The 25,995-nt window shown below is 38.6% G+C and overlaps 1 protein-coding gene across 1 annotated transcript; it reads right to left on the bottom strand.

The window, feature by feature from the left end:
- Positions 1–248: 248 nt before the first annotated feature.
- On the bottom strand, positions 249–25,129 carry LOC134651205 (synaptogyrin). The gene is made up of 5 exons (XM_063506273.1): positions 24,909–25,129; positions 19,717–19,954; positions 5,386–5,522; positions 4,670–4,844; positions 249–371 (listed from the first exon to the last, which is right to left on the bottom strand). The coding sequence occupies exons 1-5, from the start codon at positions 25,008–25,010 to the stop codon at positions 340–342; spliced, it is 684 nt and encodes a 227-aa protein (XP_063362343.1). The 5' UTR covers positions 25,011–25,129; the 3' UTR covers positions 249–339.
- Positions 25,130–25,995: the final 866 nt, after the last annotated feature.

The following is a 25,995-nucleotide window of genomic DNA, read 5'->3' as shown; positions in this document are numbered from 1 at the left end:
TGAGATAAGACTTTCCGGTCGGTGCTACATCCATTGTCAAGTAGCAGTACTGATAGTTCAGCTACTCGATGCTAGATGTAGACACTGAAATTAATTGTTTGGATGATGTATGGAGTGAGCACTCTTGTCTTACTATATTTCTCTATGGCCAGACTCAAAATGCTGCTTAGCTGTACAATAGAGTCGTGGTAGGCTATCGCAAATATTTTATGTAACTTTTATGAGATTATGAGACTGCACTATTTTCACTTTTTCTTTGATCTAGATTGGAAAAAGTAAAGTAGGTATTAACTGCAGCGTCGAGTGTCAAATAAGAAATGCAAGAGCGAACCGCAGGCTTTAGTAGGTCGGAGCAGTGTAGTCCATGTTCCCTGGAAATTAGAAATTAGGCTGTTAATTGAATATAATTAATACAAAACATAGTGTGGAAGATCCGTCAGACACAAGCCGATGGGACGAGTAAGTTAGTAAATCTAGAACAGAATTACGTAATAGCATAGAATAAAGAGAAATAAGCTCACTCCATATATCAGATTCCTTTCTTAATAACAATAAGCTGTATGGGAGGTATGGTCTTAACTAAACTACTACGCATTAATATCTAATAAGTTTTAAGCTTCGCGCGTAATAGAACTCGCTTAGACCGATTCAGTGCCACCTAGCGGACAATAGTCGCATTGGGTCTCTATTGTTTAATGTATTGTTTGTCCGCATTTTCGTTAGTCATATATTATTTTAGTTTTTCTCAGGTACGCGTAACTTTTCAGGATTGCCATAAAACAAACCTAACCTAACTTAAACTATCTCTAGGAGAACCTAACGAAAATCCTGAAAAGTTAACGATTTCAGAATTGAGACTACTTAATGATAATCTGACAATCATTACATTATATGACTTTCGATAATTGAGTATTTGACTACTAGTCAAATCAGTCTCTTTTTTCGAACTGTCAAAACGCTTTTGCTACTATGGAATTTATATGAAACGCCAATGAAACATTAGCATGTGTCACAATCAAATTACCTACTCTTTATAGTTTTATACGGGTTTTAAAATAGAGATTGTGTCTAAAAATAACTGCTGTCTACCTTTCTCTTTTAATATTCTGGTGCTTAATTTCATGCATGGCGTAAAATAATTAACTTTAAATACAGTCAAATACCCAATGATGTCAAAGAAAGGGATCCTACTCGTAAGTCGCATTAGTGTAAGGCCTGGGTAGACGCTCGAAGCGGAGCGTTCGGCGGGGCGTGCAGCGTGGCGTCGGGCTCACAAGTGATTTGAGCAGCGTGCACTAGGGATTGCAGAACCGGTACTGTTTAAAAGAACCGGGATTTTCGGTACCGGGCTAAAATGGAACCGGGATTTCCCGGTATTTTCGGTACTTTCGGGACTGCCTTAAAAATCAGTTTTCACATCAATTTTCAGTAAAAAAAAAAGCGTAAAACGACCACGAATCTTTCTTAAAACAATAAAAAAGTAACACAGGGAAGGTACACACTTCTTTTGTAATAATATGTGTCTTTAAGTCACACAATCATTAATATAATTTGTTTTTTTTTTTCCTAAACTACATGATATTTTTACTATCTTTGTTGATAGGCAAAAACTGAATTGTGGCTCAGTAATATTATCCTTTTTTTTAAATATGTAAGACGTTTTGTGAAAAAGGATAAAAAAAATGATAATTTTCGCATGCGTTCAAAATAGACTGTGGGCCTTCGAACATATAATAACAGAACTATCAATACGACAAATCAAGAAATTATTCAGCCAGAATTAATTAATTATTCATTTAAAATATCATTATCATATGTGAGTTTCTTATACCGTGTTCGAATTTGAATTAAAAGTAGTATTTAATTAATTACAAAATTGTCTCTATTTTTGCTTCTAGTTAGTATACAAATATGAAATAACTAATTGTTCGTATAAAATTATTTATCGTACAAACATTTATGCAAAGTATCAAATTACGCAATTTTATATTGTCGGCATTGTCAAACCCATTGACTTTTTTTTTATTTATTTTAATGTAGTGGTCAGCCGTAAAAGTATTACCATCAGCCTTAGATTGATAAAATATACATATTTATTTTCTTTATAAAACATGATATTTCATGCTATGTAACATAAAGCAGTCAAATATTGTACCGGAAATGTTAGTCTCGAAAATCCCGGGAGTACCGGGATTCTAATTTTGAAATCCCGGTTCTTTGCTTGTCTACCTTTCTCTTTTAATATTCTGGTGCTTAATTTCATGCATGGCGTAAAATAATTAACTTTAAATACAGTCAAATACCCAATGATGTCAAAGAAAGGGATCCTACTCGTAAGTCGCATTAGTGTAAGGCCTGGGTAGACGCTCGAAGCGGAGCGTTCGGCGGGGCGTGCAGCGTGGCGTCGGGCTCACAAGTGATTTGAGCAGCGTGCACTAGGGATTGCAGAACCGGTACTGTTTAAAAGAACCGGGATTTTCGGTACCGGGCTAAAATGGAACCGGGATTTCCCGGTATTTTCGGTACTTTCGGGACTGCCTTAAAAATCAGTTTTCACATCAATTTTCAGTAAAAAAAAAAGCGTAAAACGACCACGAATCTTTCTTAAAACAATAAAAAAGTAACACAGGGAAGGTACACACTTCTTTTGTAATAATATGTGTCTTTAAGTCACACAATCATTAATATAATTTGTTTTTTTTTCCTAAACTACATGATATTTTTACTATCTTTGTTGATAGGCAAAAACTGAATTGTGGCTTAGTAATATTATCCTTTTTTTTAAATATGTAAGACGTTTTGTGAAAAAGGATAAAAAAAATGATAATTTTCGCATGCGTTCAAAATAGACTGTGGGCCTTCGAACATATAATAACAGAACTATCAATACGACAAATCAAGAAATTATTCAGCCAGAATTAATTAATTATTCATTTAAAATATCATTATCATATGTGAGTTTCTTATACCGTGTTCGAATTTGAATTAAAAGTAGTATTTAATTAATTACAAAATTGTCTCTATTTTTGCTTCTAGTTAGTATACAAATATGAAATAACTAATTGTTCGTATAAAATTATTTATCGTACAAACATTTATGCAAAGTATCAAATTACGCAATTTTATATTGTCGGCATTGTCAAACCCATTGACTTTTTTTTTATTTATTTTAATGTAGTGGTCAGCCGTAAAAGTATTACCATCAGCCTTAGATTGATAAAATATACATATTTATTTTCTTTATAAAACATGATATTTCATGCTATGTAACATAAAGCAGTCAAATATTGTACCGGAAATGTTAGTCTCGAAAATCCCGGGAGTACCGGGATTCTAATTTTGAAATCCCGGTTCTTTGCTTGTCTACCTTTCTCTTTTAATATTCTGGTGCTTAATTTCATGCATGGCGTAAAATAATTAACTTTAAATACAGTCAAATACCCAATGATGTCAAAGAAAGGGATCCTACTCGTAAGTCGCATTAGTGTAAGGCCTGGGTAGACGCTCGAAGCGGAGCGTTCGGCGGGGCGTGCAGCGTGGCGTCGGGCTCACAAGTGATTTGAGCAGCGTGCACTAGGGATTGCAGAACCGGTACTGTTTAAAAGAACCGGGATTTTCGGTACCGGGCTAAAATGGAACCGGGATTTCCCGGTATTTTCGGTACTTTCGGGACTGCCTTAAAAATCAGTTTTCACATCAATTTTCAGTAAAAAAAAAAGCGTAAAACGACCACGAATCTTTCTTAAAACAATAAAAAAGTAACACAGGGAAGGTACACACTTCTTTTGTAATAATATGTGTCTTTAAGTCACACAATCATTAATATAATTTGTTTTTTTTTCCTAAACTACATGATATTTTTACTATCTTTGTTGATAGGCAAAAACTGAATTGTGGCTTAGTAATATTATCCTTTTTTTTAAATATGTAAGACGTTTTGTGAAAAAGGATAAAAAAAATGATAATTTTCGCATGCGTTCAAAATAGACTGTGGGCCTTCGAACATATAATAACAGAACTATCAATACGACAAATCAAGAAATTATTCAGCCAGAATTAATTAATTATTCATTTAAAATATCATTATCATATGTGAGTTTCTTATACCGTGTTCGAATTTGAATTAAAAGTAGTATTTAATTAATTACAAAATTGTCTCTATTTTTGCTTCTAGTTAGTATACAAATATGAAATAACTAATTGTTCGTATAAAATTATTTATCGTACAAACATTTATGCAAAGTATCAAATTACGCAATTTTATATTGTCGGCATTGTCAAACCCATTGACTTTTTTTTTATTTATTTTAATGTAGTGGTCAGCCGTAAAAGTATTACCATCAGCCTTAGATTGATAAAATATACATATTTATTTTCTTTATAAAACATGATATTTCATGCTATGTAACATAAAGCAGTCAAATATTGTACCGGAAATGTTAGTCTCGAAAATCCCGGGAGTACCGGGATTCTAATTTTGAAATCCCGGTTCTTTGCTTGGCTCTAAATCCCGGGAATTCCCGGTACTTTCGGTACCGGTATTTCCCGGGAGCAAACCCTAGCGTGCACTAAGGCCGCTCCTATACGCTTGCATTTGTTTAACATGCACGCCGCACGCTCCGCCCCGCTGCACGCCCAACTAAAGCGTCCACTCAGGCCTTACACTTACCTTGGTCCCGCTGCGAGAAGGGCGGCTCGCTGTAGGCGGGCTGCGGGTCGGGCGCGCCGGGGTAGGCGGGGAAGCCGCCCGGGCTGCCCACGGCGCCCTCCACCTCGTACGCCGGCGCGAACGCCGAGTCCGCGCCTACACGGAAGCGTTGGAACGCGAAGAACGCGCAACCCACCTGTGCAGATTTCGGGAAATATTTTACTGGTCACGCACATCGGTCACTTAGAACTTTAGTGTAGGGCGAGTTGGGCGTGCAGCGGGGCGGGGCGTGCGGCGTGCATGTTAAATAAATGCAAACGTATAGGAGCGGCCTTAGTGCACGCTGCTCAAATTACCCCTGACCCCGACGCCCCGCCGAACGCTCCGCTTCGAGCGTCCACTCAGGCCTTACACTTAGGGTTAGCTCGTATGTACCTAATTATGATTTTCAGAGTTTGATGTGGACCGACAACTGTGGGTTTCGATGGTTTTATACGACCCTACTCAGCACGTTAGCTATTAAATTAAATGTAGTGGCTGTATCAAACCATCACACATCATTCACACACAGTCATTTAGGGGCAATAATTTAAGGTCGGTCAATTGGTGAATCGTCGGTATGTGACTGATTCACTCATAAACAAAAAAAACAACAAAAAAAGAACAGAAAGAAGAACAAAATATGATTTGCTTCTACTATTCGGTCTTGCCCCACTGTGTAAGTGTGTGTGACTTACCCAGGCAAAGATTGAGAAGAAGCAGAAGGCGATAGCACCCTGCATGTTGTTGGCAGTCCCAATTGGCGGGTCGTCGGTCTTGCCCCATGCATTGGCCAGATAGCAGAAGCCGACGAAGTACAGGAATGCCCAGAAAGCTGAAACAAATAATTGGAATTTTGGTTTCGTCTTCAACACTACAAAAGCAATGAAAATCGGTAACGGAATTGAATTTCCTCAATTTCCAGACCAAATACGTTGATTTTTTCTTTTCAACGAGTAGATAATAAGTATACATATGTATAGAGCAGGGACCGATCAACCCTTTCCGCGAGAAAAGCCTTTCAATGGGCGTCCCTTACACACGGCTAACACATTATAAGACTCTCCATTTTGAACTGCAAGCCCATTCATTTGACTTACCCTTACCGAAAAGCTCAGCCAAAAATAAGGCTAGCCCTTTGCAATTGCTTACCGCTAGCCTATACGCCTTGCAATCCCTTAATAAGGGTTACCCTTATCATTAAGCGCTTTTTATAAAGCTTTCCCTTTAGTATTGTCGTAGTTTAGCCTTGCCTGAAAGAGGCAGGATTAGTATATATCTACGCTAGTGTATGAAAAGGAAAGAAAATGGAATGGAATGATTGTATAGGTTATCGACGTGGTTTAAGGTTTAAGAAACAATGAATGCGACAGTGAGTGATGTTAACTTGTAAAAGAATAAAAATACAACATCCTTACCTTCAGCTTGTTGCCGCATAATTTACATTGGCTTTTGTTCGTTTCCACATCTATCTATCTAACTAGCTGTTGCCCGCGACTTCGTATGCGTGGATTTGTATATTGGTGGTTATTTATATTCTACAGAGTAGCTTAGAACATTATGCAGCAAAATATAGCAGTAGGGACGGTTAATCATTTGTTAATTTAATTATTATACAACGCATGAGATTTGTCTTTCACAACCTGGCTACGCCGTTTCAAGCCCCTAACCCGGCGGTCGGCAATCTGCGGCTCGCGGGCCGCATGCGGCCCGTGAACCCGTCACTTGCGGCCCGCGAGCCTCCCTGGCTATTTTTAACCGACTTCAAAAAAAAAGGAAGTTCTCCGTTTGACCCGTATGTATGTATATGTATTTGTTCGCGATTATCTCGCGTTTGGCTGAACCGATTTTGATGCGGTTTTCAGAAAAGTTTTTCTTACTTTCTGGAGAAGGTTTTAGTATACCTAGATCCGAGCTGATGCTGAACCTTGGCTGTATCTAGTGGAACTCAGGTTTGGTGCAACATACGCACACCCTGTTTTGGTCACCCGACACGTCTTGATGAGCACTTGGGAGAGCAGTACCCAAGATAGAGCTGATGCTGAACCCTGGCTGTACCTAGTGGAACTCAGGTTTGGTGCAACATACGCACACGCTGTTTTGGTCATCCCATGCGTATTGATGAGCACTTGGGAGAGCAGTACCCTAGATAGAGCTGATGCTGAACCCTGGATGTACCTAGTGGAACTCAGGTTTGGTGCAATATATGCCCACGCTATTTTGGTCATTTGATGAGCACTTGGAAGAGCAGTACCCAAGATAGAGCTGATGCTGAACCCTGGCTGTACCTAGTGGAACTGAGGTTTGGTGCAACATAGGCACACTCTGTTTTGGTCATTCGAATTGCTACTGATTACGAATCAAACTTAGAATAAAAAAACCTACGATGCCAAAACCGAAAGTTGACGCCGTTCACCGGTATTTTATATATGACTAGCTGTTGCCCGCGACTTCTTACGCGTGGATTTGTATATTGGTGGTTATATATTCTACATTAGCTAAGAACATTATGCAGCAAACGAAAGATAGCAGTAGGGACGGTTAATCATATTTTGTTAATTAGGTATTCTTCAACGCATGAGATTTGTCTTTCACAACCTGGCTACGATGTTTCAAGCCACAAACTGAATAAAATTGTTCTCGATATAATCCCTCTCAACCCCCAGAAGATTTTCAAGACCACTATTTAATAAATCCTACTAACTAACTACTCATTAACCGCTTTCAAAAACAAGGAGGTTCTCAGTTTGACCCGTATGTATGTATATTTATTTGTTCGCAATTATCTCGCGTTTGGCTGAACCGATTTTGATGCGGTTTTCAGAAAAGTGTTTGTTACATTCTGGAGAAGGTTTTAGTATACATAGATCTGAGCTGATGCTGAACCCTGGCTGTTCCTAGTGGAACTCAGGTTTAGTGCAACATAGGCAGGCTGTTTTGGTCATCCGACACGCCTTGATGAGTACTTGGGAGAGCAGTACCCAAGATAGAACTGATGCTTAACCCTGGATGTACCTAGTGGAACTCAGGTTTGGTAAAACCTACTATTTTGGTATTAATTACTTTATGGCAGAAATTTGGTTTACGACAGGATAGGGACTGGACACGTATAGGGGTGCCATATAAAAATTATTTTGTGCTTTTCAGTGGGTTGGTTTTTTGAAGGCTTTTTTTTAAGAAGTTATATTACGTTATTTTGTTTTGGTTTTCTTTTTGTTTATTTTATTTACTTATTTTATTTTTTACTTTTTAGTGATAAGTACTTCAGTTATTTTAGGTTTTGGGCTAAAATACTAGTTTGTTAGGCTCTCCACTTAGTTTTAGTGTAATTCAGTAGGTATCTATTAAGTTATTTTGTTTTGGTTTTCTTTTTGTTTATTTTTATTTTTTATTCTTTTTTATTTATTTTATTTTATTTTTTACATTTTAGTGATAGGTACTTCATTTAATTCAGGTTTTGGGCTAAAATAATAGTTTGTTAAGCTCTCCATTTAGTTTTGGGCTAGTAAGTAACTACCTACTAATGTTGGTGATGGCCTAACTCGATGATAATCGCGACAAAACACAATATGACATTTCGGTGCCAAACGATTTATATGTACATATATTGCTCCCACTCCCACTGCCACTCCCACTTCCAGTTCCAGTCCCAGTCCCAGTCCGAGTCCGAGTCCGACTCCCACTCCACTATTTTATCTAAATCGGTTTCAGCAACTTAAATTTGTTGGTAGGTATACCGATAGCATCGCCACCTACCGGGTCCGATTGGTTTTTCAAACCTTCTCCAGACTGTAACAAACACTTTTCTGGAAACCGCAGGCGGTTTGAAAAAAGTTGATCGACCCACCTAGTGGAACTCTGGAACATAGGCACACGACGACAAGTCGGTTAACCAAAACAAAGTGTGCCTATGTTGCACCAAACCTGAGTTCCACTAGGTATAGCCAGGGTTCAGCATCAGCTCTATCTTAGGTACTGCTCTCCCAAGTGCTCATCAAGATGTGACGGATGACCAAAATAGCGTGGGCCTATGTTGCACCAAACCTGAGTTCCACAAGGTACAGCTAGGGTTCAGCATCAGCTTTATCTTGGGTACTGCTCTCCCAAGTACTCATCAAGATGTGACGGATGACCAAAATAACGTGGGCCTATGTTGCATCAAACCTGAGTTCCACTAGGTACAGCCAGGGTTCAGCATCAGCTCTATCTTGGGTACTGCTCTCCCAAGTACTCATCAAGATGTGACGGATGACCAAAATAACGTGGGCCTATGTTGCATCAAACCTGAGTTCCACTAGGTACAGCCAGGGTTCAGAATCAGCTCTATCTTGGGTACTGCTCTCTCAAGTGCTCATCAAGATGTGACGGATGACCAAAATAGCGTGGGCCTATGTTGCAACAAACCTGAGTTCCACTAGGTACAGCCAGGGTTCAGCATCAGCTCTTTTTCGGGTACTGCTCTCCCAAGTGCTCATCAAGATGTGACGGATGACCAAAATAGCGTGGGCCTATGTTGCAACAAACCTGAGTTCCACTAGGTACAGCCAGGGTTCAGCATCAACTTTATTTCGGGTACTGCTCTCCCAATTGCTCATCAAGATATGACGGATGATCAAAATAGCGTTGGCCTATGTTGCACCAAACCTGAGTTCCAATAGGTACAGCCAGGGTTCAGCATCAGCTCTATAATGGGTATTGCTCTCCCAAGTGCTCATCAAGATGCGACGAATGCCCAAAATAGCGTGGCCCTATGTTGTACCAAACCTGAGTTCCACTAGGTACAGCCAGGGTTCAGCATCAGCTCTATCTTGGGTACTGCTCTCTCAAGTGCTCATCAAGATGTGACGGATGACCAAAATAGCGTGGGCCTATGTTGCAACAAACCTGATTTCCACTAGGTACAGCCAGGGTTCAGCATCAGCTTTATTTCGGGTGCTGCTCTCCCAAGTGCTCATCAAGATATGACGGATGATCAAAATAGCGTTGGCCTATGTTGCACCAAACCTGAGTTCCACTAGGTACAGCCAGGGTTTAGCATCAGCTCTATAATGGGTATTGCTCTCCCAAGTGCTCATTAAGATGCGACGAATGCCCAAAATAGCATGGGCCTATGTTGTACAAAACCTGAGTTCCACTAGGTACAGCCAGGGTTCAGCATCAGCTCTATCTTGGGTACTGCTCTCTCAAGTGCTCATCAAGATGTGACGAATGACCAAAATAGCGTGGGCCTATGTTGCAACAAACCTGATTTCCACTAGGTACAGCCAGGGTTCAGCATCAGCTTTATTTCGGGTACTGCTCTCCCAAGTGCTCATCAAGATATGACGGATGATCAAAATAGCGTTGGCCTATGTTGCACCAAACCTGAGTTCCACTAGGTACAGCCAGGGTTCAGCATCAGCTCTATAATGGGTATAGCTCTCCCATGTGCTCATCAAGATGCGACGAATGCCCAAAATAGCGGGTGCCTATGTTGCACCAAACCTGAGTTCCACTAGGAACAGCCAGGGTTCAGCATCAGCTCAGATCTATGTATACTAAAACCTTCTCCAGAATGTAACAAACACTTTTCTGAAAACCGCATCAAAATCGGTTCAGCCAAACGCGAGATAATCGCGAACAAATAAATATACACACATACGGGTCAAACTGAGAACCTCCTTTTTTTGAAAGCGGTTAATGAGTAGTTAGTTAGTAGGATTTATTAAATAGTGGTCTTGAAAATCTTCTGGGGGTTGAGAGGGATTATATCGAGAACAATTTTATTCAGTTTGTGGCTTGAAACATCGTAGCCAGGTTGTGAAAGACAAATCTCATGCGTTGAAGAATACCTAATTAACAAAATATGATTAACCGTCCCTACTGCTATCTTTTGTTTGCTGCATAATGTTCTTAGCTAATGTAGAATATATAACCACCAATATACAAATCCATGCGTAAGAAGTCGCGGGCAACAGCTAGTCATATATAAAATACCGGTGAACGGCGTCAACTCTCGGTTTTGGCATCGTAGGTTTTTTTTTTTATTCTAAGTTTGATTCGTAATCAGTAGCAATAGGTATATTATTTGCAACGGGAGTTATTGATAACATCGGCACGTGTCTAAGACTATAGCGCCGTGACGATGCGCTCGACCCGAGAAAAGCAACAACCAATCACAACTCTTTGCCATTGAAAATTGAACCGTATTTCAACAAGAGCGGCTTCGATCATTTGGAAGCGCGCGAAAGCCGCTCACATCAAACCGCCGTCGCCGACGATCGCTCGGATTCGAAGTAATGTGTGTTTTATGAACAAGGTAGACGGTTTAAATTAGCACGCTTATATGCTGAAAGGGCTTCCCTTATATAAGGGTATAAGGGTAGCCCTTATAAGCCATATGCGGAGCGGATGATAAGGGTTTTGTAAGGGTATTGGGCTACCGATTACTCAAATGGGCTAGCTTTATATAAGGGTTTTAAAGGCTTAATGAAAGGGTATCGTCTGGCAAAGGGTATGGTGAGTTAAGCCTTATGCAATACCCTTACAAAACCCTCTATAAGGGATAGCGGGCGGGTCCCTGGTATAGAGGGCCCTAATTTAATTCCTTTTATATTTTGCACTCACATTTCGTATCGGTGACGATCAAATAAAATTCAATATGGATTGGAATTCTTGAGTCAAGAGATTGTATTAGGTAGGTGTTACTTATAGTCGTATTCAATCGATTCGTCACGATTCGAAACGCTGCGGTAAATTGATTTGACTTATCAAGTTATCACCACTTTAGATATTTTAAATAGCTTCATATTATTCATTTACCCTTTTTTTAAATTGCCTAAGGGCGTTCGCTAGCTGGCGCGGTTGCACGGAGTAGGTGAGTGGGTTAACGAAAAATAGTATGAGCAACGCTCTGGTGCATGTCCGTTCCGTGCACCCTAGCCTGAGGGGCTACTGCGAAAACCGAAATTCGCAAATTGCGGGGATCTTTCTCTGTCACTCTAATTACGCCTTCATTCGAGTAAAAGAGAAAGATCCCCGCAATTTGCGAATTTCGGTTTTCGTGGTAGCCCCTCAGCTCGCCGGCTAGAGAATGCCATTATTGTTAATTTTATTTTTAATGTATTAAAAATCACAAAATGCTAAACGCACCCAATGGTCCTACATTTTACCTAAAAACATATCCCAAAACCCTTTTGATCGATGTTCAAAGGTAACTAGATGTTTACCATTAGGTACCATGCACTGACCATCCAGCCTCTAGACATAGCATAGTCGCGCTACCCCCTCTGCCACACATACGGTAGCGTTACTCCATCTTCGAGTCACGCCTACACCGCTTACTTCAGTCGGCGGACCGGGCTCGGTCTAGAAACTTCGGTAGCTCGAAGAAGTTTTTGCTATCAAAAATGCATTATTGTTGTGTCAAATTGTGTGGCAAGAACACTAAAAACTCTGGTGTACAAAAAAATGGCATTTCATTTCACAGGTAAGCCGATTTTTTAGAGATTTGGATAAAAAATATTTTAATTTAAGCGTCTCATCAAATTTGACAGCGCTTGAAACTCGATGACGTCTTTTAAGAAAGTCTCTTTCTATCGCGCTGCATCCGTATACATCCTTTCTTGTCTTTTATTACGTGACATTCCTAAGCCCAAACTAGTGATGTCCATATCCATAGAATGTGATTGTTTACTATTGACAAGGTAATTCAATTCAAATCGCATAGGTATTTGCGAAAAATTCACTATAAAACAAATAAATAATATGAGAATTACACTTACCTACGGTCAGGTACCAATTTTCCCTTGAACATAAACGATATTGTCAATTCAGCACTACATAGGTACTCGTATTACTTTTAGCGATTATAAAAACATTGCAAATTTAAATTAATCACAAGACCAATTTTATACAAAAACACACGGTTGCAATTTAAAATGCATTATTTTGATTCCATTTTTGTTGAGAATAGTGGGCGTCGGTTTAACTTTTTAATTTTTGCTTTTTTTCTGTGTACGACTGCCAACATGGCAATGATACTTGAACATTCGGCCAAATAATTTAAACTTCATTTAGTTAGATTGTGTTAAATAACATTTCATTTACATAATAACAAATAAATATTTGATTTAAACCATGTAATAACTCTTAATAGAATTATACAGGGTGTTTTTAATGGGTGGGTATAGTAGGATACCGCGAATACAGGGTGGATTTTCTTTTTGGCTCAGGGAGGGCAGCTACCAGATCCCGTACTGCTACGAGAAAACGGTCTTAAGAGACCTTCCCTCAATTTCAAATTAATGAAGATTGGCATTTACAGATTTTGGAAAAAACATACAGGATACGAGAAAAAGGTCATTTTTGACAAACTTTTTTTTTTATGCCAATCGATCCCATTCCTATTGAGGATCAAAAGCTTATATGGAAGCAAAAAAAAATTTCCGGCTAGAAAAGCCACAAATCGAGGAAAACTTTTCCCATAATATTTGGCCAATCAGTCCTGTCCTGTTAGATTTAAGAACCATAATACTGTATGAAGACATTGCTGTACGAATGATGGGCGAGGTAGAAAATTGTGTATAAAATTTCACATTTTCTCCATAGTAAATGTATGGAAAAAGTTTTTATTAATTTGTGGCTTTTTAGTACATTACCGTAAGTTGACCCCTAGGAAACTATTGATACTGGATAGGAATGGAATCGATTGGCATACAAAAGTAGCATGTGAAAAATAAAAGTTTTCATTTTCATTCAAATATTATGGGAAAAGTTTTCCTCGATTTGTGGCTTTTCTAGCCGGAATTTTTTTTTGCTTCCATACAAGCTTTTGATCCTCAATAGGAATGAGATCTAATTTGAAATCGAGGGAAGGTCTCCTAAGACCGTTTTCTCGTAGCAGTACGGGATCTGGTAGCTGCCCTCACTGAGCCAAAAAGAAAATCCACCCTGTATATAAAGCCGCAACCCGACTGATTAATTGACATAATTGCTCTCCCAGAAGGGGGTTCCTGGGGTACGAGGGGTGTTCAAAATATTCTCGGTATGAGAATGAAAACAAACAAGTACGAAAAGTTTGATATTTTTATTTTTCAATATACTCCCCCCCTATGTTCATACACTTAAAAGATCGATCAATTATTTTTTTTAATACCTCGTAAAAATATTTTTTATCTTTCGTGTAAAAATGCTCCTCCACTGCCGCCTTCAATGCTTCATCGTCAGAAAATTTATTTCCACGCAGATCCTTTTTAAGATTGGGGAGCAAAAAGAAGTCGCTGGGGGCTAAGTCCGGACTATACGGTGGGTGAGTAACAGTTTTAAACCCACATTCAACAATAGCTGCCTTGGCAATATGAGCAGTATGGACGGGGGCGTTGTCATGCAGAAGCAGAATACCTTTGGTTAACTTTCCTCGCCTCTTTTCTTTAATTACATCCTTTAATTGACGTAGAATGTTAGCGTAGTACTGTCCTGTGATATTTACACCTTTTTCTTTATAATCGATTAGTAATACTCCTTCACAATCCCAAAATATCGTGGCCATGACCTTGCCAGCTGAAGGGATGACCTTGAACTTCTTGGGATGAGCTGAACCCTTAATGTGCCACTGCATGGACTCTTGTTTACTCTCTGGGTCATAATGATGAACCCAGGTTTCATCTCCAATAACTATTCTTTGCAGCACCTCATCAGGATTTTCACCGCACAGGTCAATAAAATCGGAACAACAAGCTACACGCATGTCTTTTTGAAGCCGAGTCAGCATTCGCGGAACCCATCTTGCACTTACTTTTGACATATTAAGATGGTCATGTATAATATCATGTACGGTACCAATAGAGAGATTGGTTACTTGTGCTATAGATTTTACCTTCACTCGACCATCTTCCAATATAAGTTTTTCCACTTTATCAATATTTTCTTGTGAAGTAGCTACTACAGGCCGGCCAGGTCTAGGGTCATCTTCAATACTCTCCCTTCCGCGTTTAAACTCGCTTGACCACTTTTGAATGGTAGATAAAGAAGGAGCAGACTCACGGTAAACACAATCCATTTCCTCTTTTATGGTTTTTTGATTTTTACCCTGTTTTGTCAAGAATTTTATCACGCATCGATGTTCTAATTTTGTTAACATTGTCAATTCGCACATGATGTTCATGTTTGTTCAGCAATTGCAGAAAAACAAAAGACTATCTCGGTTCGAATTATACTTTTTTTTAATGTCAATGAATAAACCTTAGCGGCCAGTAACGAAAGAAATTTTAGAAGAGGTCGTAAGATATCAATACCGAGAATATTTTGAACGCCCCTCGTATTTGACTTTGATACGGTCGTATAGAGGGGGTGGTTTGGTGACTTCCAGAAAAATCCGACTTTTGGTCTACCGGATTATCCGACTTTTGGTCACTAAACGGTGACAGATACGTGGGAGATGCTCGACCAAATGTCATAGAGGGACGCTGACAGTTTCTGAAGCCGCCATTATTTTTTCAAAATGGCGGATTCAAAATAGCGATCATTTTTCAAAATGCTTCCAGCGCGCTAAAATTTTGGTCACGAAAACTCGGGGTCACCTAGCTGTATTCCTATGGATTTTTTTTTAATAAAACCAATATGGCGGTAAAAATGGCCACTTATTTTTTATGAAAAGCTTCAAAGGTGAGAGATAGGTGGGGGGTGCTCGACCAAATGCCATAGAGGGCCCGAGACAACACAAATTGCATTTAAAAAGTTTCAAAATGTACTAACTAACATAAGAACACCTTGTAATACCATGGTTGCAATAAATAATTATGATTATGTTATGTATTTTTTGTCAAGTTGGTCTGAGCGCGTTGAGATTTGGCATGCGGTGAGCTTGGGGGCCCAAGATTAGTATGTGAATTATTTTTTATTAACACTCAAAATGGCGGCGGACACGGGCAAAGGAAAATTTCCAAGTAGGTTAAGCGAACCCGAAGGGCGAATATCAGGCTGGGAGGCCGAAGGCTGACCCGCCGAAGGCCCGAAGCCTTCACCCCGACTTCCAAGCGTGCAACCCTCAGTAATTTAAAGCGAGGCCGAAGGGCAAGCTGCGTGAATGAAGTGCTTCCAAGCAGGGATGTTGCGAATATCCGCATCCGCATCTCGTCTCGTCTCGCGCTTCTCTAAATCCCATAAGACGCCTTTTTACCAATAGTTTATTTTTAAATTAATTATATAAAGCAGATACACCTGCTAACGAAACCACAACGTTATGGGTTAATGTTTTCGAACGAACGAATCAACATAGCATTCAAAACATGCTTGCATATTATTACTGTTATTACATTATTGACCGTGATTGACAATATTATTCGTTGAATAATATTCAACGTGTCACATCACTAGCGCCCGGCAGATATTTCTGTCTGACGCCCACGTGTGTTTGAACGGACCAATCACGGCACGGGACTCACTCACCTCGTCCCCCGCACCCCTGTATTTTTGGCAGCATCGGTTTCATGAAAGAATTGGCCTAAGTTGAGTCTAGAGGCTGGATGGTCAGTGGTACCATGTAATGTTTACTATGACGCGAGCGCACAACATACGAGCTAAAAATAATATGTAGTTGCAACACTGTCCTGAATTAACGCACTCAGTGTCAGTGTTAATTTTAACTGTACATAGTCTAGTTTGCTCGGTGTAACGAGTCTAACAATAGCGTAGCGTTTTACAAATTAAAATAAGATTAATTTATAACTCTTTTCATAAGCACGCATATGCAATTTATAGTTTTATACACACAACAAAACGTTACACAATCTATTTATTATACTTACTGATTGTCTGGATCGGGAGTGGTAACGATTTTGAGTAAGTAATAAAAAAGCGGCCAAGTGCGAGTCGGACTCGCCCATGAAGGGTTCCGTATTTAGGCGATTTATGACGTATTAAAAAAAACTACTTGCTAGATCTCGTTCAAACCAATTTTCGGTGGAAGTTTACATGGTAATGTACATCATATATTTTTTTTAGTTTTATCATTCTCTTATTTTAGAAGTTAGGGGGGGGGGGGACACACATTTTACCACTTTGGAAGTGTCTCTCGCGCAAACTATTCAGTTTAGAAAAAAATGATATTAGGAACCTCAATATCATTTTTGAAGACCTATCCATAGATACCCCACACGTATGAGTTTGATGAAAAAAAAAATTTTGAGTTTCAGTTCGAAGTATGGGGAACCCCAAAAATTAATTGTTTTTTTTCTATTTTTGTGTGAAAATCTTAATGCGGTTCACAGAATACATCTACTTACCAAGTTTCAACAGTATAGTTCTTATAGTTTCGGAGAAAAGTGGCTGTGACATACGGACGGACAGACAGACGGACAGACAGACGGACAGACAGACGGACAGACAGACAGACATGACGAATCTATAAGGGTTCCGTTTTTTGCCATTTGGCTACGGAACCCTAAAAAGCGGCCAAGTGCGAGTCGGACTCGCCCATGAAGGGTTCCGTATTTAGGCGATTTATGACGTATAAAAAAAAACTACTTACTAGATCTCGTTCAAACCAATTTTCGGTGGAAGTTTACATGGTAATGTACATCATATATTTTTTTTAGTTTTATCATTCTCTTATTTTAGAAGTTACAGGGGGGGGGGGGACACACATTTTACCACTTTGGAAGTATCTCTCGCGCAAACTATTCAGTTTAGAAAAAAATGATATTAGAAACCTCAATATCATTTTTGAAGACCTAGAAGGTTTGATGAAAAAAAAATTTTTCAGTTTCAGTTCGAAGTATGGGGAACCCCAAAAATTTACTGTTTTTTTCTATTTTTGTGTGAAAATCTTAATGCGGTTCACAGAATACATCTACTTACCAAGTTTCAACAGTATAGTTCTTATAGTTTCGGAGAAAAGTGGCTGTGACATACGGACAGACAGACAGACAGACAGACAGACATGACGTATCTATAAGGGTTCCGTTTTTTGCCATTTAGCTACGGAACCCTAAAAACTCCAAAAGTGAGTTTTATGTAGAAAGTTTTTGTACAATAAAAATTGCGTGCATGCTTCTATCGGCAATACGGTATACCTATGATATATATTACGCAAAGTGGAAATCCTTGTTGACGTCATATTTGTCTATCTACTTAGGTATAATAGTTATTTGTACAACAAGTGATCAAAGTTTGATATTTCTTCGAGTGCTTATTTTGAGTCCCGTGCAAGCGAAAGAATCTATAATAGATTCACGAGCGTATAGCGAGTGAATCTAATTTAGAATCTTGAGCGTAGTAAGGGACTCAAAAGCGCACGAGATGTAAATAACTTTGATCTCGTGTAGTACACAACATTTTTCACCCCAGCGCAGTGAGAACATACCTATTAGACAACTTGAAAAATGTAATCCTTGTTCATCACTTAATACCTGCACTCATGTTTTCTTAAGATATACAAACAATTAAGTTTAATTACCGCAATGGAACACAAAAACAAAACGTAATAATAAATTCCATTAAAATAATATAGAAATAACAAACATTAACTGACACTTCAAACTTTTTTTTGTAAACAAAATCTTTGTAAGATACGGTCCGAATTGCGGATACGTACTATTTGTCAACTATGGTAGAAATTCTTAAAAGTAAAATAATTAATTTTGCGTGATGATCTGTGTATTTTCTGAGTTCGTTATTTTAATTGTACAATAAAATACCTAAAATATAGTATTTCTAAATCTTAAACTTTATTTTTATTTATTAATTATTAAGAATTCATACTCGTACGTGGTTTGGAACGATGCGGTCTGAAGTTTTTCGGGGGTCTATTATAAACCGTGAATATACTGTTGAATGTCGTTTTAACTTTTTTTTGTCTGTTTCTTTTTGCTAACAGTGTGAAAGGGACAGAGATAATAGAACCCAAGTATTTCGAACTTTTATTAGACCCCGCATGTTGAAATGACATTTGACTATAAAGGTCACTTGAATGTCATTTTGTCTCACTCAGTGAGCAAAATCGCATTTTGCTCACTGTTTTTAAGAATCAAAGTACCCTTGTTCGAGCTGCTGAGGTGAAAAATATTGTAAAGTAATCCGTACCTAACAAACAGTTTTTTTCTTACAAACTGCGTGATAAAAAGTAGGTAAGTGGGTAAAAAGGAACAAGAAACGTTGTATTGTATAACTTATCTAAACCGCAGAAAAGATTTTTACGATCCACTAAAAGACTTTAATGGGCGTTGGCGCCAAAAATTCAATTTGCCTTTAGCCCTTTGAGAAATGTATGTAACATTACTTGGGCTTCTAAAATAAAACCTTGAAAACCCTCCTGTAGTTATAAGAAATATTTAGCACGTACCTTAAAAAAATTCACCGGAATCCGTAATGAAGTATCTCTTTCTGATTTTCGGTGTTTTATTAATTATTACATGATTATTACTAACGTGGTGCGTTTTACGAGAAAATTCGCAATAATTCTACAAACGAGTACCTACCTACATATAAACCTACTTAATGCAATGACATTGACTGATATGCAGCTGATACAGCCCGTTAGTAGGTTAGGTACTATCACATTAGTCAGCCATTCCTGTGTATCGGACTATCGGTATAATAATATTTTGTAGACTACCTAGGTATAAATATCGGTGTAGATGGACATGGACACAAAACCTACTATCCTCGTTATAAGCCATGTCAGATTAAAAATAGAACTTACCAGAAAACCCCATATCCGCAAGCACATAGTGACATAGTTGACAGACGACACCTGCTCAAAGAGGTATTCTCCAGCAGTAAACCCGATGGAGGCGATGAAAGCGATGACGGAGATGCCGACGCCATAGTTGTAAGCATTAGAATCATTAAACCATGCCAGTTTAATAACTTATCAGAGAAACCCATATCCGCAAGCACATAGTGCTTCCTAGGCTTGACAGACGACATCTGCTCAAAGAGGTATTCTCCAGCAATGAACCCGATGGAGGCGATGAACGCTATGAAGGAGATGCCGACGCCATAGTCATAAGCATTTAGAATAATTAAACCATGTCAGTTTAATAACTTACCAGAGAAACCCATATCCGCAAGCACATAGTGCTTCCTAGTCTTGACAGACGACATCTGCTCAAAGAGGTATTCTCCAGCAATGAATCCGATTGAGGCGATGAAAGCGATGACGGAGATGCCGACGCCATAGTTACACGCGTTGGTGTCGTCGTTGTAGGCGCAGTACTCCTTGCCGTCCTTCTTGCTGATGTACCAGCCCTTGGCTGATATGCAGCCCATTACGATCACGCTGAAGAGCTGTGAAGATAAAAAGAAATTGATAGTTAGGAAAAAATACTTAGGAAGCTTGGAGGAGTACCTAACTAACTACATTTTCGAATAGGTATCTTATCTTATTGTTTTCGGGGGCCCTTGCGGATACACTTCGACCCATAGGGATCTTTTGTGCAATTAAGGTGAGTTCGACTAAGATCGGACACCGGATAAGATCGTATGATTCAAATTTCTGCCTGTTGCGGGGCTTTTTTTTAATGCTGGCAAGGTGATGCAATGCCCGGGACAAAACAGCGCATTGCATCACCTTGCCAGCATTAAAAAAAAGCCCCGCAACAGGCAGAAATTTGAATCATACGATCTTACCCGGTGTCCGATCTTAGTCGAACTCACCTTACCCCCTAGAGAAGATCCGTCAACTACTCAAGAGCTTTTCCCATCATATCCATGTGTCGGATGATGCAGCTCATGGGTATCGTTTTAAAGTCCTTTGGTTCCAGATATCCTGCTCCAAAGTCCTTCATTCTTTGTCTGGCGAGGGCGTGACATACACACATTAAGTGTTTCACTGTCTCTTCCTCTTCGCCACACATACGACAATCGGTGTTGTCAGAGAAATCGAATAGGTAACTGATCTCTGTAACAAATTAAATTTATATCTAAGTCAACAAGGTAAGTGCGAGGTATTAAGAGCGGCAAATTTACTGCAAAAATTAAGGTGATAAACTGCTTAAGGCGGCCCAGATTGCTACCCCTTCCACTGAGTAACAAAGATAAACGTTTAATGTTTCTGGATGACTTTGCGGTTTTAGAATATAACGCGTCAGGGGTAATTTCCGAGAGTTCTGCTTATATTTAATAGTTAACGGACATTTAACCGTGCAAACTTGATGGTGTGATTAATTAACGAATAGTGTTTTTGTCCCAGTACTGTTTTTCCATCTTCTAATAAAACACGTCTAAAACACAACTATTAAATACCTTAATAAATCTGTAGTTCAAATTACTTAATGTAACCGCTTTTCATCTAAGCCATAGAGAAATAAAGACAAGAGTGCTCACTCCATACATCAGTTCAGACTATTAATTTCAGTGCCTACATCTAGCATCGAGTAGCGGAACTATCAGTACAGCTACTTGACAATAGATGTAGCACCGACCGGAAGTCTTATCTCAACAGCATAAGACTTTCCGGTCGGTGCTACATCTATTGTCAAGTAGCAGTACTGATAGTTCCGCTACTCGATGCTAGATGCTAATAGTCTTTTTGTTACTAAAACTGATGTATGGAGTGAGCACTCTATGTATTTTTTTCTCTCTAACTTCATTGCACCGATTTGAACAGAAAAAAGTGAAGTAGTGTAATTTGAAATGTTATAATTTCATAGAAATCTGACATTAATGAAGACATTGCTACACTTTGTCATTACAAATGAAATACAGAGTTATATTTGCCCTACTGTAACAATAATGTAGTATGAAATATATAACATATCGCGTGTGGCGCCAATATAGGTCTGTGTTGGTCGCCTTTTTAATGTAATATCCTAACAAATAAGAGTTAACGACGTCCGTCCGTCCGGCTTTACGATCATGCTACTATCTTCGAAAGTTTTGTACATAGTACCCATACCAGACAAACTAAACATTAGTGGGGTACAATATTTACCGGTAATTTGAACTCTACATTTCAAATGCATTGAATAATGAGCTCTATCACTACCTACCTTACTATTTTATTTGAATGCCAGACAAATGATAAAATATTTTAAGTTTGAAAAGTTGAAGAAAAGAGCGTAGTTATTATTAAACTAAAACCGGGAATTAATCGCGTCATTATTAATATGCTATTTTGAAAATTAACGCCGACGTAAGTATCTGTAAAAATTTAAAATCAATAAGTACGAATTATATCCATTATACTGTACCTAATTTATTATAGGAGGAAAGTATCGAACGTGATAACCCTAGCAATTATTCAATTAATTAAATAAAAGAATAGCCTTGATGAAGTTTTATCTAAAGCTAAGAGATAAACTTGACATTAGGATCTCTTTTATTTCCCTCATGAATTTCTTTATCATCTAGGCCTCGATGTAACGTATACGAGTGTCTCGCTTCTAGGTTAAGGCCTCCCCGTTTCTCCCTTGTTGACAATCTATACGGAAACGTATACCTAGACCTAGGTAGAGACCCGGTCTACGATTGGCAATAACATCGATGTTTTTATCCGCTGTTAGTAGTAGTGCTAATACTGGTCGAATTCGACCGTGATTACCTTTTGTTTTGTATTGTTTTCGAGCTCCCGATATTTCGACGCAGTTACATGCATCACGTTCACGGGTAACTGGAGATAGCGGGCGGGTGTCAAAGTTGTGTAAATAGACCGCGCAGAAAGGTAATCACGGTCCATATCCCGGTCAATATAAGTCTAGTGAAACTAACCGTGAATCATTCAAAACTGTTATGTTTCGCATTAACTCACATTTATAGACGGGTCTATCGCGAAATTTATTTAATTACCTTTATTTACTGACGTTTCGACACAGGTTTCACTGGTCGTGGTCGCGGCTAACTGACGTCCCAGCAAAATGTCAAACCAGAGATTTGTGGAACTACCCGACGAAAATTGTAAATAAAGGTACCTACCTAATAAAATAAATTTAGCGATATTACTCTCTAGTCTAAAAATGTGAGTTAATATTGTGTTCAAAACGCGAAAGTTTTAAATATTATGTTTCGATCCGTTTTTGAGCGTAAATACCTGTGTTACGAAAAGAGGGTATAAATATGAACTCTATATACCCATGAGGATGTGAACTCGTCAGAGCTATGATGCAGAGTATCAATTGTGATCTTTGCATTGATTTGTGGGGTTAAGTGATGTAATGCGTCAATGTCATTCTAATGCGTGCATTTACAATAGTATCACTGCCGCTTGGTCTTTGCACACTGTATCTAGATGATCTAGAACTAGATGTCTTCTACTTATATGACTAGGAAACAGTGGCGGCCCGTCAATATAACTCGATTCTCACCGGCTTGTTTAATACGAGACAATTGATCAGTTACCACAGTAGGCCAAAAGAACTGTGGTTTGCAAAAATCGTCAGACCCGCCGTCACCGCAATAACTAATAAAAATATGTTGTTTTTATTTATTTATCACTACATTACCTACAGCCTAAATGAGGTAAGTATTAATAAATATTTAGGTAGGTATTAACGTTTGTCATAATGTATCATTCATGACATGACTCAGTTGTAATTTAGGTGGGTACTAGTTCGTAGTACGAGCGAAGCGAAGCGAAGTTCTTATTACATTCAACTTTGAACACGCGGCTGGCTAGCGGCACGTCCCGGCATTTCGATGTTTTAAAGCTGAACTGTCAGAAGATAGTTTGATACGCGATAACTTAAGTAAATTTGTTGTAATTTAAATGAAATTGGGTAAACGTGTAGTCGAGGGCATTATATTTTAGTCATTAAATTATGAGCAGGCTCGATCAAAGGGTTATTGAGCTAGAAGAGCTTAGAAGGCCAAAAAGCTGTTTGTGAGGTGTCTTGCTATTCTGGTCATTTTATTTGCAAGAAAGTATGGTCGAGTTTGGTATCAAATGAAAGTGCTCGGCTTACACTTTTATAATATCGTTTTTAAATTTACCATTTTGAAATAGTTAGCAAGATAAAAATCTTCTTCTTCCTCGCGTTGTCCCGGCATTTTAGCCACGGCTCATGGGAGCCTGGGGTCCGCTTGGCAACTAATCCCAGGAATTGGCGTAGGCACTAGTTTTTACGAGAGCGACTGCCATCTGACCTTCCAACCCAGAGGGTAAACTAGGCCTTATTGGGATTAGTCCGGTTTCCTCACGATGTTTTCCTTCACCGAAAAGCGACTGGTAAATATCAAATGATATTTCGTACATAAGTTCCGAAAAACTCATTGGTACGAGCCGGGGTTTGAACCCGCGACCTCCGGATTGCAAGTCGCACGCTCTTACCGCTAGACCACCAGCGCTTAGTTAGCAAGATAAAAATAAAATAAAATAAACATAATATAGGTATTTCACATTTGACAGGAAATATTTCGGCTTACCACAGATACAGTATCAGTTAAGGGCTCCACAGACCTTGCAAAAAATCGTACGCGGTTTTCAATCCTTTGACGACTGCATTCAATTGATATTTTAGGCGAACCGCGAGTTCTCAGTTCGGGGCGAACTACTAGTTACTCTACTGTATTTAATATTTTAAATAGGTACCTAATAAAATTTTATCCACAAACACATATAGGACCCTGCCCAGCCTGTACGTTTTTTTTGCTGTAGGAAATTATTTGAAACAAATAGTCAGAAACACAGCTTGAGAATATTATTTTTAAATGAAATATACCTACAGCTATTTCTATCAAATAAATTATAAATAGATTTCAATAAATAAATGTACCTATATTCATAATTTGAATAACTTTCTATTGTTATGAGACCTTGGCCACACCATAACTTTTATGAACAAATGTTTACATAACTTTAATCCAAATGTAGGTACTTAAATATCTGAACAATGGTCATAATTAAGTACTGACAATAGCCATTATGTGTTTAGCTACCGTGAAGTTTACTTATTCAATACACGTTCAAGGGTGATCATGTGACCAGACCAGAACAGAAACAACATCATAACGCATTCTGATGTAAGAATATGCACCTACATGTAGAGTTTGATATACTGTGATCTGTGATAGTAGGTACTTACTGTTAGTAAGGGATATTTTTTTATAGATAAAATTATTTCAATAGTTATCTAAAATAACCATGTACAACACTGATGTTCAATTTGGAATTGCGACTTTTCGCGGAATATACTTATAAAAATAGTTACTAACTTTTTAAAACAATCATAAAACGGGGTTTAACACAAATGTTCTAGTTATACGCTTCATTGATTACATTAGCAGGTGTAACGTAAAAGTGACATACCCAACAAACCGCCCTGACGATTACAGGGGGTCTTTGAATGAAGGCCTGAGGGTCGAACGCACCCCCAGCTTTTCCACCACCGTACGCACCGGTCGAATCCATTATTGCACTTTTCTAGTTACTTTCAATACCTTCCACACCAACCCTCAACGTCCATTAAAGACTCAAAGACAATATGACCGCCCCAAACTCCGAAAACCAATTTGTATTATCGATCGCGCAGCCAATGAGCCAACATTCGGTCACTCGCTAGACGTATGACATCGGGAAAATCTACAACAACTCTGTTCTCTGTGGTTATGCTCCCATATCGATTGGCCACGGCTTATGCTCATTGGTCGAAATTGTAGCTGTCAAGTGATTAGCCAATCGTAGAGCGGTAAACAAAGGTTTTCAGGAATGCGGCAGTGAAGGAAAATGTAGGCTGCGGAGGACAACCATCGTACTTCTTACAGTTTTTCAAGTTGATAGGGAAGTGTAATTAAAGTAAGTTCCGTTTATCGGTTTTTCTTAGGTTCAAATGTAACTTTAGGATAATCATGCTTCATTGATATTTCATTTATTTTTCTATAGTTGTTTTGTGTGTCAGCAAAACTCAATTTACATCATACGTACATGTCTACTTACCTACTTTTATTTGGTCCAACTCTATTATTACATTTATTACCTACTTGTAACGATCGCTCCGGTTTGATTTTCTATCCGATAGTCGTTCATAAATTACACATAGCGCCTAGAGCTCGTGTACTACCGGTTATTTAACACTTTACCTATTATTTTTATTGTACAATTTGCTTTTAGTTTAGATTAGACTGTTCTCGTAAATCAAATCAAATTATTTTTATTAAATTTTATGGCAAAATTCTCATTTCTGGTACAAGTGCTTTTATCGCTGACTGTACTTTTCTTTTCACATGCAACTAATACTCATCAAGACAATTCTAACAACTTCAAACACAGAGTTCCCATGGCCACCTCCTGTCTCCATCATCAGATCAGCTCCATGTCAACATTTGCATATGTATGTATATGTAATATGTATGCATAATTTCAGCTCAATCGAAAATTGGGAGGTAGGTCAAATTTA

Source organism: Cydia amplana, chromosome 9, assembly GCF_948474715.1.
Source record: "Cydia amplana chromosome 9, ilCydAmpl1.1, whole genome shotgun sequence".
Taxonomy (NCBI): domain Eukaryota; kingdom Metazoa; phylum Arthropoda; class Insecta; order Lepidoptera; family Tortricidae; genus Cydia; species Cydia amplana.
This window is presented reverse-complemented; position numbering and strand designations above follow the sequence as displayed.

Coding starts and splice junctions, on each gene's coding strand:
- LOC134651205 (XM_063506273.1), bottom strand. CDS start 25,010: ATGGATTCGACCGGTGCGTACGGTGGTGGAAAAGCTGGGGGTGCGTTC. Junction 4,845..5,385: donor TCTTCTCAATCTTTGCCTGG/GTAAGTCACACA, acceptor AAATCTGCACAG/GTGGGTTGCGCGTTCTTCGC. Junction 372..4,669: donor CTTCTCGCAGCGGGACCAAG/GTAAGTGTAAGG, acceptor TCTAATTTCCAG/GGAACATGGACTACACTGCT.